The sequence below is a fragment of the Mastigoproctus giganteus genome, chromosome 3 (genome assembly GCF_048544385.1).
Source record: "Mastigoproctus giganteus isolate SK-2022 chromosome 3, ASM4854438v1, whole genome shotgun sequence".
Taxonomy (NCBI): Eukaryota; Metazoa; Arthropoda; class Arachnida; order Uropygi; family Thelyphonidae; genus Mastigoproctus; species Mastigoproctus giganteus.
In genome coordinates this window covers 221,748,268-221,761,896 of record NC_143577.1, presented here as the reverse complement: position 1 = coordinate 221,761,896, position 13,629 = coordinate 221,748,268, and the positions used below count along the sequence as shown (strand labels likewise).

Below are 13,629 nucleotides of genomic sequence, written 5' to 3'. Positions count from 1 at the left end.
ACTTGGCAAACAGAATTCTATAATTTGTGGAAGGGAGGGAAGGAGTTAAACATAGTTTTGGATGAAAAAGACTTAGGGGTTATGATATAATCAGATATGAAATTTACCGTGCAGTGTAAAAAGGCAACAAGGAACACATGTATTCTTCTGTGATTTATAGGACCTTTGTAAGGAAAGGATGTATTGGTCCTCTGTATAAGGCAATGATGGGACTGCATTTGGAATGTTGTATTCAGATCTGGAGGCTGCAACAAAGATAAAGTTATAGAGCTTCTAGAGAGACCGAACTCATGCAATTAAGACATTTAGACAGCATGAACTGTCTACCTAATACTTCGTAGGTCCTCCTTTTGCCCTCAGTACAGCAGCTATCCGACATGGCATTGATTCAACAAGATGTCGGAAGCATTCGGGAGGTATGGCCAACCAAGCTGTGTGTAATGCGGTTGGCAGTGCAGGTATGGAGGTGATTGGTGTATCCAGATGCCTGATATGCCTTTCCATAGTGTCCCACAAGTGGTCTATGGGATATCAGAGAAGTTCGGAGGCCAATCAATAGGCTGGAAATGAGAACTGTGTTCCTCAAACCATTCCTGCACAACAAGTGCCCAATGGCTCAGCGCATTGTCATCTTGGAAGACACCATCGCCATTCAGGAAAAAAGTGTAACATAGGGGGGGGCGTACACAGTCAGCAAGCAGTTGACAATAGTGGAGACCACTGATATGTTGTTCTACATGCACCAGAGGTCCAAGTTCCTGCCAGTGAAACATGTCCCACACTATACAACTGCCTCCACCGGCCTGCACTTTTGATACCATGCATGATGGATGAAGAGCCTTATGTTGTTGACTCCAAATCCATACATGACCACCCATGTTTTGGAGTAAATAACGTGACTCATCCGACTAGCACACTTTCCAGTCTTCTAACGTCCAACTTGCATACCCTTTGCACCAAGCGAGTCTTTTACGCCGATGAACCTTGGTTAGGAGAGGATGTTGTAGGCGTCATCTGCTGGTATAGCCATACGTGCAAGCATGCGATGCATGGCCATGCCAGATATTGTTCCGAGTTGGCCCATGTTGTATTGAGTAGTCAACTCTTCAAAAGCGCTGTGCCTGTTCGCCTGTGCGAGCCATCAGACCCAGTGCTTACCTCTAACATCAACCTTTCGCTGATCTTTGCAGTTTTGTTGTCGGGTCGTTGTTTGACCATTTTGACGCCAGTCCTGATACACTTTAACTACGGCGGCTCTCAAACACTCCACCAGTTCAGCCGTTTGGGAAATCGAGGCACCAGCTTGTCGAGCACCCACAATCTGTCCTTTATCAAAGTCCGATAAATCCTTCCTATTACCCATCACGCTCGGAATTTTACTACCCACTGAACCACTGACACCTTATCTATGCTACGTAGCATTAGCATTAGTAGAGGCATATGATGCAAGAAAGTAAGCTTATGCAGCATCAGCCAAAAAAAAAAAAAAAACATGCTCCCATTTCACCCCTCCATTCGTTCCAAGTACCTGTCCAGCTCAGCCTTAAATTTATTTAGGCTATCAACTTCCACAACAAAGGCTGGAAGTCTGTTCCACCAACCAACCACCTGCTGGCTAAATGCAAACTTCCACACATCTATCCTACATCTGCCTTTCCTCAATTTGAATTTATGCCCTCTCAAATGATTATTCTGAGCAAGAGGAAGAATTCCATCAGCATTGAGCATGCTCAAACCATTCAAGGCTTTATACACCTCAGTTCCACACGTAGGTCCACTAACTCTGCACTCTCTTACCTCATGTGGTCATTGGGTTACATTTAGTTTTCATATGGGTTGTCATAATTCAGTGTTCACTCAGTGTATGTATATTATGATTTTTTTGATTTTATGAATTTTTATGATTGGAATATTTTTTTTTTTTTTTTTTTTTTTTTTGGCTAATATGAAAATGTCTGCTTCCTTGCTTCATTTAGCTATTCTGATGCCAATATGAACTTATAATTTTACTAACCAGGTTAAAATTAACAGTTGGAAGTATTCATATTATCCTGAAATGTGAACTAGGGACAACCCAAGGTGCTGTGGTGCCCAAGTGAGATGCTGAATAATATTCCTAAAATTGAATTTTTGTTTATTTATAAAAGCAGGATATCTTCAGTTTCACATGGAACTGGTCTTTGGTTTTCCATTATATTTACATCTTTACTGCTCTTTAGTAATATACACCCTTTAAATGACTCCTTCTGGGAACAGTATCCCAAGGAGTTGCCAGAGTTCACTTCAGGGGTGGCCCTAATGTAAACTATTCATGAAAGGAAAAAATTATCTCCTTTATTAATTTACTCAAGACTTTTAGATCCTTAAAGACCTCATAAGTCCCCATTCAGACATCCTTTCAGGCAAATTCTGCAAATTGCAGCATCTGGAGATTAGGCACTTGCAAGGTGATCTGATCGAGGTGTATAAGGCCTTGAATGAGTTGAGCAGGCTCAATTCTGATGGGATTCTTCCTCTTGCTCAAATTACGAACCTGAGGAGACATAAATTCAGATTGAGGAAAGACAGTTATAGAATAGATGTTCAGAAATTTACCTTTAGCCAGCAGGTAGTTGATTTCTGGAACAAACTTCCATCTGTTGTTGTGGAAGTTGATAGCTTAAATAAATTCAAAGAGGTACTGGACAAATGTTTAGAGGGAATGGATGTGTGAAATGCATTTTTTTTTTTTTTTTTTTGGCTGATGCTACATAAGATTGATTTCTTGCGTCGTATGCCTCCTCTACTACTAACACTACACTAAGGAACACTCGCTCTAGTTGGTGTTCTTTGTTCCAGTACAGCTGGTTCTTTACTAAGATCAAGAAATAGTTCTCTTCTCTAAACAGAAAACCCAAGCCTGAAGAGAGACTTCAGTGTAGAAGACTGAAAAATAGCATTTTATCTAGTTATTGGGTTATTTATCTAGTTATCCACCAATGAACCAATTAAATATTTCATGTTAAAAAGTGTTTTATTATTTTGTAAATTATGCCCTTTATAAAAAAATTTATTTGAATTTATTTTTATTTGATACATTTTTCTTTTTTTTTTTCTTTTTTTTTACAGAAAAAAATAAATGTTTGGGAACAAGAACTTTATATTGGCTTTCAGTACAAAACACCATGTTCGTTTTTTCATACATTTGAAGCTGATGTAAGCATAATTTAATCTTGGTTTGTATATATATAGATATATAGTAATTATATATACTTTACTTTGAAAGTAATCATTAAATAAATATTAATTTTCTTTCTTGGAATTCTGTTTCATTTTTTTACTATCACAGTATTAATTACTAACACTGAGAAAGGTTGTTTGGTATATAATCATCTTATTAAACCTCTGTTATACAATACTCTTGTTAATAATAGCAGGACATTGTTCATTTTTTGTGCAAAGCTAAAGCATACTGCAGTTTGACTAAGACTAACATGGTCCATCCAAATGTTAGGCAGAACAGATAACAGAAGTCTTCCACTTATCCACAGTGTTTCATTTCATTGTTACTACATATTGCTTTGTGACTAGTATTTTAATATTTGGTATTCTGCAGAAGGCAGTCTAGTCTGCCCCCTGCAGATTTTTGAGGGTTAACTCAGATTCCAGCTGTTAAATTTTTTCTCAAACAAGAAAAGATTTTGTCCTTACTAAAACCCAGACATTATCCTTTTTTTTTTTTTTTTTTTTTGTGAGATCTTCTTAATGGGTATGAGGAACAAATTCCATTTCAAGTTTTTCATATAATAATTTTTAAAAATTACATTTAATAGTCATTGCAATCCATTAGCAAATGGTCTGGCATTGCTATATACCAAGGAGAATTTAAAAAAAAAAATTTGGGGTCTATCAAACTTGGTAACTACTGCTATTGTAACAGTAGGTGGTACCACTGTGGCTGAGCTAATTATGATTAACCTAGCAATATATAATATGGTTGATAATAAATTAAGTTTGTTTTGGGGGGGGAGAAACAGAAGTCGTAGACCAGTCCTGCCCATACCTTGAACAGGAGTATGTTTTCCAGTTTTTACACTAATTTTTTTGTATCATTTTGCATTTATAACTTTAAAATTATGAACTCCAAATTATATTTCTTTGTTGAATTTTAAATTGCTATCAATGTCATTTTCAATTTGCTGATGTACAGAAGTAATTGTAACTGTGTTCAGAAGCAGTTATAATTTAAAAGTAAGGAAAATAAGAATTGGATGGATGATGAATAAACAAGGATTCTTATCTTTTTGAATTCTATGATATTATATTTTATGATAATTATATATTCTAATATAGAATATTATAAATCATTATAACTGAGAATTGTTTTCCACAATTATTTCATCTATGTAAAACTTAAGTAAATTATTGAAGTACTTGCATGTATTGCCAAGCAATATTAGCAAATTGTATGTGCTTCCATATCTCATCATGGGACAATGGAACAAATATTAGTAATGCATATCTGGTAATCAGATGAGAGCAGCTTTTCTGTATTAAAATTATAGAGTTTTGTGTAAAGAATGCATTGATTATTGCAAAAAACTAAGAGAAGTGCTTAAAATGTAGCATTACTATATTGATTAGTTATATGAGGCTGTTGCTTTTTAAATTGAGATGAATTGCATTGAAAACATAATTGAAGTTGGCTTTTATATTCTGTGTAATGTGATGTCTGATCACTGATTATGCATTGTATGTAAGAGAACAGATGTGGAACTTGTGAGTTGTCAAAGGAAGATGACATAATGAAAACACTTGTATTTCACACCTTAATGCATAATTTGAAAATGAGGAAGTTCATAATTAGGTGTATGCCACATTCATTAAAAAGAAGTTAAGAAGTGGACTTCATCTAGGGAAGGAAATAACAGCCCTGTCACATAATTGCATTTGGTGAAATTGGACAAAAGTATCAAGCCAAAATTGAATCAGCAATCTGCTCTGTGGCATGTCCATAAATTCAAGCAGAATTTTGGTTTGCAATATGTTTTTTATATTATTTTTAATAGGGCTTTTTTTCTGCTAGAATGTTATTTCAGAACTTTTGTTAATGTAAATGTCTGATAAGAAAAGAAGTGATGTGAAAGAAAGCAATTTGTATAACATTATGTATATTGTTAACCAGCATCTCGTCATTTGCTCTAACAGTATTTCTTTTCTGTGCAAATAATCTATACTTAGCTGAGAGTGTTGTTTTCATTCAGTTTACTTATTGTCCTATTGTCCTTCAAAATTATTTTTGTTTGAAATATGAATAGCTCATAGTTCATACCATGAAACTTTACTACGAAGTCTGTAAAATACTTATTTGTTGGGGTCTGGGAAAAAAAAAAAAAAAAGAAAAGAAAAGAAATTCAAATGAATGGTTTAATACAGAAATATACCCTAAAGTCAATACTGAAAGATAGCATTAATCTCATTGCCAAAAAAAAAAATTTAATATGGGAAGTATATATCTCACCAAAGTGCATTGAAACTTTTTCTAGCAGCAAAAAAGAGTAGTTTAAAAATTTTTTTTTTTTGAAAGCATAAGACACTCAAAAGTGAAAGCAAAACAAAGTTAAAAGTGAAAACAAAATAGTTTAAGGGAAAAAAGAGCATCCAAGAATTTTGAAGCACAGATCAGTATTTCAGAATACTTCTTTTTACTAATTATATATATATATATATAAACCTCATTTATTGCTTACCAAAACTAGGTGGAGGTGGAGGCAGTATCTCAACAGGTGGAGGGATTAACCTCGAATTTTAACACATTCACTGCTTCCTCATGCAAATATGTGGCTTTGGATTTTTAACCCACTTGGAGGGGGAACCACCCTACCTTTAGAACTTTTTCTTCCAATATTACAGAATTAAAATTGGATGTTTTTGTTAAGCAACCTTCATTGGAGGCTGATTAATTCACTCATAGTGAGAAGAAAACTCAAAACTGTCTCTACTCTTTTCAATGCAAATTGACTCAATCTTGGCTCAAAAAGGTCATCAGAAAAATCAGCAATGGATGTGTTAACTAGTGAAGTTGACACTAATTAGCCCACATCAGTATTTTTAAAATAAATTTATTTTGGAGAAAGAGTTGTCTGTTGCTTACCCACAGTAAGCTAAAACTCCTACACATTACATATTACTGCTGACAATAATTATAGCCCGATGGTTGATAGTTACTGTATCTTACTAATAAAGATAATAAAACTTTAAAATAATTAAAGTAATATAGGTTAAAATGGTATTAAACGAGGAAGAGTATCTCACTATCTTTTGGGTTAAATGATTATAAAAAGATGGAAGAATGAATTTTAGAAGTTAGGAGATGTAAGTTTATTTAAATTGACCTTTTTCACTTAAAAAAAACTCTATTAAAAATTTTTATAAAATTATTTTTTAAACAAATTTGCATGTTATAAGTTTTAAAATTCTTTCATCTATCTTTTTATGATCATTTAACCTAACGGATAGCAGGTGGGTTACTTAAAAAAGCAACTCTTGTTATTTGTAATATTACATATTATTGCTTAAAGTGGAAGAAATCCAGATTAGTTTTATACAACCTTTATCCATAAAGTTCCAGGACTAATCTTATAAAAAATCATTGAGGGTACCTGGAAAACTAAAGGTGACTTACTGTAGTGTCCTCATAGTAGATTAATCAGCTTTACATCTACTACTCATTTGGAGAGGTCTGTGTTCAGTTCCCATTGATAACTGGAAGAATTTCTAAAGCTCTCTCAGTTGAGGCTGTAGTTAGCTGATTTCAGTTGGAGAAAGAGAGAGTAGGGTTACCCCGTGAGGTATTCCAGGTTTCTCAGTCCACATGATATGCAGATTGGTCTTCTATAGACAGTTAAACATACAAAAAAGGTAAACACACCTCCCTGTTGTCAACGTGTTACTGTTTGCTGTTAAAATAATAATTTGGATTTGTAGCTCATAGCAGAAGACCTCTCCCACTCATGGTGACTGTTGTTCAAGAAATCACTCGTGCTGTGGCTGATGGTGCAGCACAAAATCAATGTTCATCTGTTAGGGCTAAGGACATGACAGCTTAACATTCCATGGCCAGCCATCTGTAAAGTTCTTTGTGTCATTAATACAGTCTTGCTACCAACGTTGAAGGTTGCTGAAACAACTTTTGAAGTCAATTTTCAGGAATATTGTTCATACACTGTTACAGCTACCCAAATGCCTGGAATGTCCTCGTAGCAATTGTTGCTCATGGCTCTTCTGAGATATGAGAACAAAAACAAGTCTATTGGCAACATATCAAGTAAATATGGTGGATAATAACTTGCACATGTAGAAATGAAATGTGCAAAAAAAATTAATTCCTAAAACTGCTACCAGGAGAAATTAATGCAATGTATGTGCTAGAATGCAATCTGAATTTATCATATGACCATCATTAATACTTCTAAGAGAATTTAAAAATGGATAGTGAATACAGTCAACAGATTTTGATATGGTGTCCCAAAAGGACTATGCTTTGTTGGTAAAGCTGTTTTACTAGAACCAGAGCAGCTCTGTGTTGATTCCTATTTATGACAGAAAGAATTTCTAAAGTCCACTTCAGTTGAGGCTATAGTTAACAATCTTTGGTGGAGGGAGTAGGATTTCTCCCATAAATTATTCTGGGTTTTTCAGCCCACACAACACAAAGATTAGTCCATGAATGCATGCTTCTACAGACAGTTATAGATAAAGATATAAGCATACACTTGGTGTGGTTAAAATAATAATATAAATTTTGTAGCTGTTGGCCGAGGACATCTCCCAGTCACAGCAGCTGTTGTTGAAGAGATTACTGTTTCTGTGGTTAGTGATGGAGCATGAAATCAACATTTGCCCATCTGCACTAAGGCTGTATTACGGTCAACTGTTCATAAAGTTCTTTGATTCGTCATTCATAGTTACTTATGAATAATGGATGCAATACCTATCATCAGCTGGTCCACATCAACATAAGACTTCACTCTTTGAAGGATGGAGGTTGATGATATGTGGCCAGAGAACATATTGTGAGCTGATGAGCCTCGTTTTCAGTTAAGTGGCTGTGTGAATATCCACTGTATTCACACGGTCACTTTTTGGACAACACCTGGAGGTGATGATCCATCCACACCCAATGTTGGATTATCAGCAAGGTGCCTCTCCATTATCAATGTGTTACTCTTTGATGTGTGTTTACAGCAAATTTCGTAATTAGATCATTTTTCTTCAAGGAGGTCAAGCTTATGGTTCAAAGACATGTTGTGACAAACAAGTGTTAATGTAATCTTCTCCATCATTGTGTTATTCCTGCTTTTCAGGGGAAAGATTGAGAATGTTTGGAAATAACTGTTTTTTTATGTAAGATTGGACTCCTTTGCACATTGACCAACTAGTAACTCAGCTGCTTGATAGCACATTTGATGATGACCACATTATTTTCTGCCACTTTAGAAACATTTGCCATTTCGACCTCCATGCCTCAGTTCAGTCCTTTTAACTTTTGATTATGGGGATATGTCAAAAACAGGAAATTTGAAGGAAAGAATCACAAGGCATGTCACTAATATTTCTTATGACGCGCTTAAAGCAACAGTTAACCATTCCAGTACTGCACTTCTATCGTAGAGTAGACACAAATTATCACCGCATTGAGCATCTAACTCTTCATACCTAGAAGTTCGTCCAAACAGTACTCTACCAGTCATACACAGTGCCAATTGCACTCATCCCCCTACCTTTGGAATTTTTTGATTTTTGTTTTTTCTTTCTCCCTTTCTATTTCCACATCCATTAGATTTCTATTCCAAATTCCATCTTTCTGCCATTTTTCCACTTAGTCTTCCACTCTAACAGTTTTCCACTTACAGTCGGCTGGTTAGGCACCTCTGTAGCCAGGTGGGAAGGAGCAGCAGTACATAGCACAGGCTTCTTGATTAGACTGGGGTTCGAGCCCGTCACCACCAAATACGGAGGATGTGGAAAGGTCAGGGAATGACCACCGCATATCCCGGAGCAATATGGCCTTAGTTGCTAATGCTCCTAAAAACCAAATAACTAACTAACTAACTAACAGTCAGCTGGTGACATACTTTGATTATAACTACCCTGTATATAATAGACATCTGTATTGACATAAACTGAGCTCACTATAGCAGAGTTATGAGAAGTTCAAAAATCAACTGTGGAAAATAAAGAAAAAAATATTTTCTTTAATTATTTAGTGAGATATGAGAAGTGATTAATTTTATAAAACAGCAAATACTGAACTAGTTTTTAGTGTATAAGAATTAATAATATTTCTTATTAATGTGCATGTTATAGAACACCTTATTATTTGAATCTTTCATTTCTCCTGTTCAATATTTGTAATCTAAATAAAAACTCAAATTTCTGAAGTACTTTTGGCCTCATCAAATTATGTTGTTCTATTGTATAAACTTTAATCTTGTTTTTTAGAACTGCCAAGCAGGACTTAACTTTGCAGATGACAGTGAAGCAAAATCTTTCAAATTTGCTGTAGAAGAAAAAATACAAAAAAGGAACCAGAATGAACAGCGGAAATTACAACAACAGAGTAAGGTGACCTTTCTCATTTGTTTCGGTATTTTTTTTTTTTTTTTTTTTAGACTAAACTCTAAAAAATATAAACTCTAAAAAACATAACTCTAAAAAGAACTTGTAATTTTTCACTCTGTTGAAAAGATAAGCAGAGCAAAAGAGCATTGTTATAAAACAAGAACAATTCATAAATATATCTACAGTGATTAGTCTGGCTCTATCTCCCCCCTCCCCTCTACATATCAAAAAATAGAAGGGCATGATTCATTTTGCACTCCAGCGAAACTCCACGAACTTACAATACATATGTGATACAAAAACTCACTTTCACAATCTCGAAGCAGCACAGAAAACATATCATTGATTAAGTGTTTGCATACCTGAACAGGTACAGAAGGGGTACTTGTTCTCTTCATATCTTGAAAGACTCTTTTTGTAGTCTCTATCTCTTTCATTTCAGCTTTGGCAATACTGACATCTGATCTCATGACAGTTATGAAGGTACAACAGCAGTGTGGAAGAAATGTGCAAGATTATAATGAACTTTTCCAGATATGGTTACCTGCAATGAGTTGTCACACATTTACTATGAACTTGTGGGACAACATCAGGATGAATGTTGACACCAAGACATCATATTACAGTTAGCCTACAGTGGTAAAAAATAACTTGTAATTTAAAAACACTATAATTATGCTATTAGTAGCATAATTATAGTGTTATAAGATGTAAATTCAGTCATATCATGTTAACAATATTATTATACAATATTATAAGATGTGAATTCATAAAGCTAACATTGCTGTGTTTAAATATTTTATTTTTCTTAAAAGCATTCATCATCCAACATACAGATGTCAGTAAGTAGAGTGGCCTGCTGAGAGCTCTGATTTACCCTAATGGTGTTTTTCTTTTGAAGATGGGGACAAAAATAAAGTTACTAGAGAAAGTTTACTATTGATGAACTGAGCAAATTAACGGGGAAGTGACTGACACTGTTCCTGTGTACTTTCTTTTATGTTGAATGATAAATTATTTCGGTAGATTAAGAAAGACTGTTGACAGTGCTGGTTCCTATATTGAAGTTTAAATGGTTCTTCTACATCCTTCAGACAAGGATGTACTACAACCATCAGGATCAGTGGGAGTAAGGATTGACTGAAATTATGACCATAGCTTTGGCAAGAAACCAAATGACTTGACTACTATTTGGCCAAGAAGCAAGTTTCTTGCTCTTAGCCATTTCAAAGTTGAATTTAGATTTATTAACTGCTTGTTTACAACTATTGCAAGCTTTATTGTAGGCCAAAAATGAAGTTGTAGACTTGGATACAAGTCATTTGTGATATGCTATACTTCAGATGGGTCGTAACCAAATTGTATCCTGAACATCCTTAGCACATTTTTTGGAAAACTGTTTTTGTTAAAGGATAAGGGGTTCTGGTGTAATGGGAAGTGAAGGATTTCATCTACACAAAAATAATTTCAATGACTTAATCGAAAGAGATTTTAAGATCGGAAGATTTAAAACAGTCATCCAACTAGCGAAATGCAGCACCTCCAAGGCCTGATTAGTTCTTTCTTCTATCTTTACTCCTTCCCTCCATTGTGTAAACTTTAATGCTGCTATTACTTTTGTTGTTTGTGTGGTATCATGTGATAGTTTGCATGTTGTGTGCTGAACATTTAAGTAATTTTATTTTATCAGTCCTTAGCCGGTTTTACCATTTTATAATTTTTATGTATATATCATTCTTTATTCCTTGTATGCAAATTCGATTGTTTTAACATGCAGTTATCAGTTAGGTGATATTGATTTTGTTGTAACTTGATTTCTAGCTTAATTAACTACAGCAGTGAGTTTTACCTGAAGAGGTTTGCCACCATTACATAATGAAAATTTAATCAGATAAAAAATATGGCATTACTTAATTGTCCTTTACAGAGAAAGGAACAAACCCCTGGGCACTACCATGCTGTAATGGGATTAATTATGTATATCTTATTGCAATTAAAGATTCTATTCTATAAATTCTTCTCATTAACATTACTTTTTCTAGGAAATTTCTTGAACAACAGGGGGGCAACCTTGGGAAGTAAACTGAGTTCAAAGTCCCAAAAAATTTAATAGGAACTGAATAATTAACAAAATTATAGAAGAATTAAAAAATATATATGTTCATTATTTTTCACCATAGGTTTCAAAATTAACTGTGAATGTTAATTTTTTTTTTAATTTCAGTTTGATTTTTAAGAAATTGGCTGATAACTGAATGCTTAAATTTAATTTCTTACATTTGTTTTTATGTGTAATATGTTTATAGTTATGTTAGCAAAAAAATTACTGAGGATGCATATTCTCAGTAATCCAAAATAGTGACTTTGATAGTTTTCATTTAGATGAGAATGTGGGTTGTAGCAATCAAAAAAAGTGTTAGTGTATTATAGGTGGGAGTGGGGTGCAGTGAAAATCATTGTGCAATATAATGTGGAAGAGATTTTCAAAAAATTTTAAAAAAGCATCTTATGTTATGTTTCTGTAGTTTTCCCCCAAACAGTATTTTCCTGATCATTCTATGATGGATGTGTATCAGTGTATAATAATAAATTAAAATCATTTTTTTAACACAAAATCTCAAAAGGAAGAGGGGGGGCTAAACTTGTCATGAATGGGGGGGATCCATGGAGCTTGCAGAAGTGAAGTTTGAGAAATGCTGGACTACAGTAAATAGTCTGCACTTGTAAATTTCAACAAGAAAGGTGTGGTGAATAATAATGCACATCAAGTGCATGAATGAATGTAATTCATACACACATGTACATTTGAGTGTATTAATATATTTGTTTTTCTTGAAAGGAACATTGAGGCAGCAAAATGCATCTCAGAATTCTGAAATAAAACAGCCTAAACCTGTTGGACCAACTCAGCGTAAGTTCTTAATATTATATTTCAAGTCATTAAGTGAAATATTTATTATTAATAAATTATAATAAATATGCAGTTTAAAATTCATTTAACCTGCTGTAATTTTGTTTTTCTTCAAAATTTCTTCATACTTATTAAGGTTTATTTATACTTGGATATTATTCTGAGGTAAAAGAGTTGTTTTTATGTTTTACTGATACATATTCTCAGGAATCCAAAAATAAGTATAACAAAGATTACACTAAGTCAGTAAATATCAGTTTCTCATAACAAAATGTTAATTTCTTTTCCTTGAGCAAGGGATATTTCATTTTTTCCCATTTCCACTATAGAATAAACAGAAATTGCAACCTTTGGCATACTGACTTTGATGGTAGAAGACAGGATACAAAGTTAAAAATCAACTAGAATAAAATATAACTGGAATAAGGTTTAACTATCTTTAAGATATAATAATGGAGCTATTAGTCTGTCAGGAATATGTTTGCTTTCTTGTTGCAACCAAAACTCTAGTCTCAATGTTTGAACAGCTTGGATCACTAAGGAAACTGGATAACCAGACTTATTATGCTTATGCATGCATGAAATCTCTTATTGTATACAAACAAGAATTGCACTATTTGACCAAAGGTATCAAAGTACGAGTGACCATCCCACACAAAATGATAAGCAAAGCAGCACCTGCTTATAAAAGTGTGCAAATGGTTCATACAATCAATTAGAATTAAGATGCCATGTAGTAAAAAATAGATGTTGACTGCCACAGGGGTGGGGAATGAGTGTTCTTGTGCTCTCTATCAGTTGTATCAAATCAGACCCTTTTGATGTGAAATTTAATAGAAAGCAAACTGTAATTTTATTGCATCAAGTGCAGATTTGACTGTAATCCATTGGCTGTCAAAAAATATATCGCATCACTGCGTTGTTTGTTAATTCTTCCTGTACTCACAAACAAACTTCAGTAGGTGATTGGCACTACCTCCAATGGTTGCATAAGTGTAAAAAGTACTTTAAAAAAATAAAATATCTATTAAAGAGATGGTAATGTTGAGTTTAGTATTTTGTCAGTTTAGAAAATGTATACTCTATACACCACATTCTCACTCTTGTAGAATTTT

General features: G+C 34.0%; 1 protein-coding gene across 1 annotated transcript in view; it reads left to right on the top strand.

Annotated features, from left to right (window-relative positions):
- Positions 1-13,629, top strand: part of LOC150088766 (actin nucleation-promoting factor WAS-like) — a 76,481-nt gene that overhangs the window by 15,898 nt on the left and 46,954 nt on the right. The window contains exons 3-5 of the mRNA XM_090370891.1: positions 3,109-3,195; positions 9,484-9,601; positions 12,443-12,514. Coding sequence (XP_090227017.1) covers positions 3,109-3,195; positions 9,484-9,601; positions 12,443-12,514 — 277 coding nt within the window. The remainder of the gene's footprint in view (positions 1-3,108; positions 3,196-9,483; positions 9,602-12,442; positions 12,515-13,629) is intronic.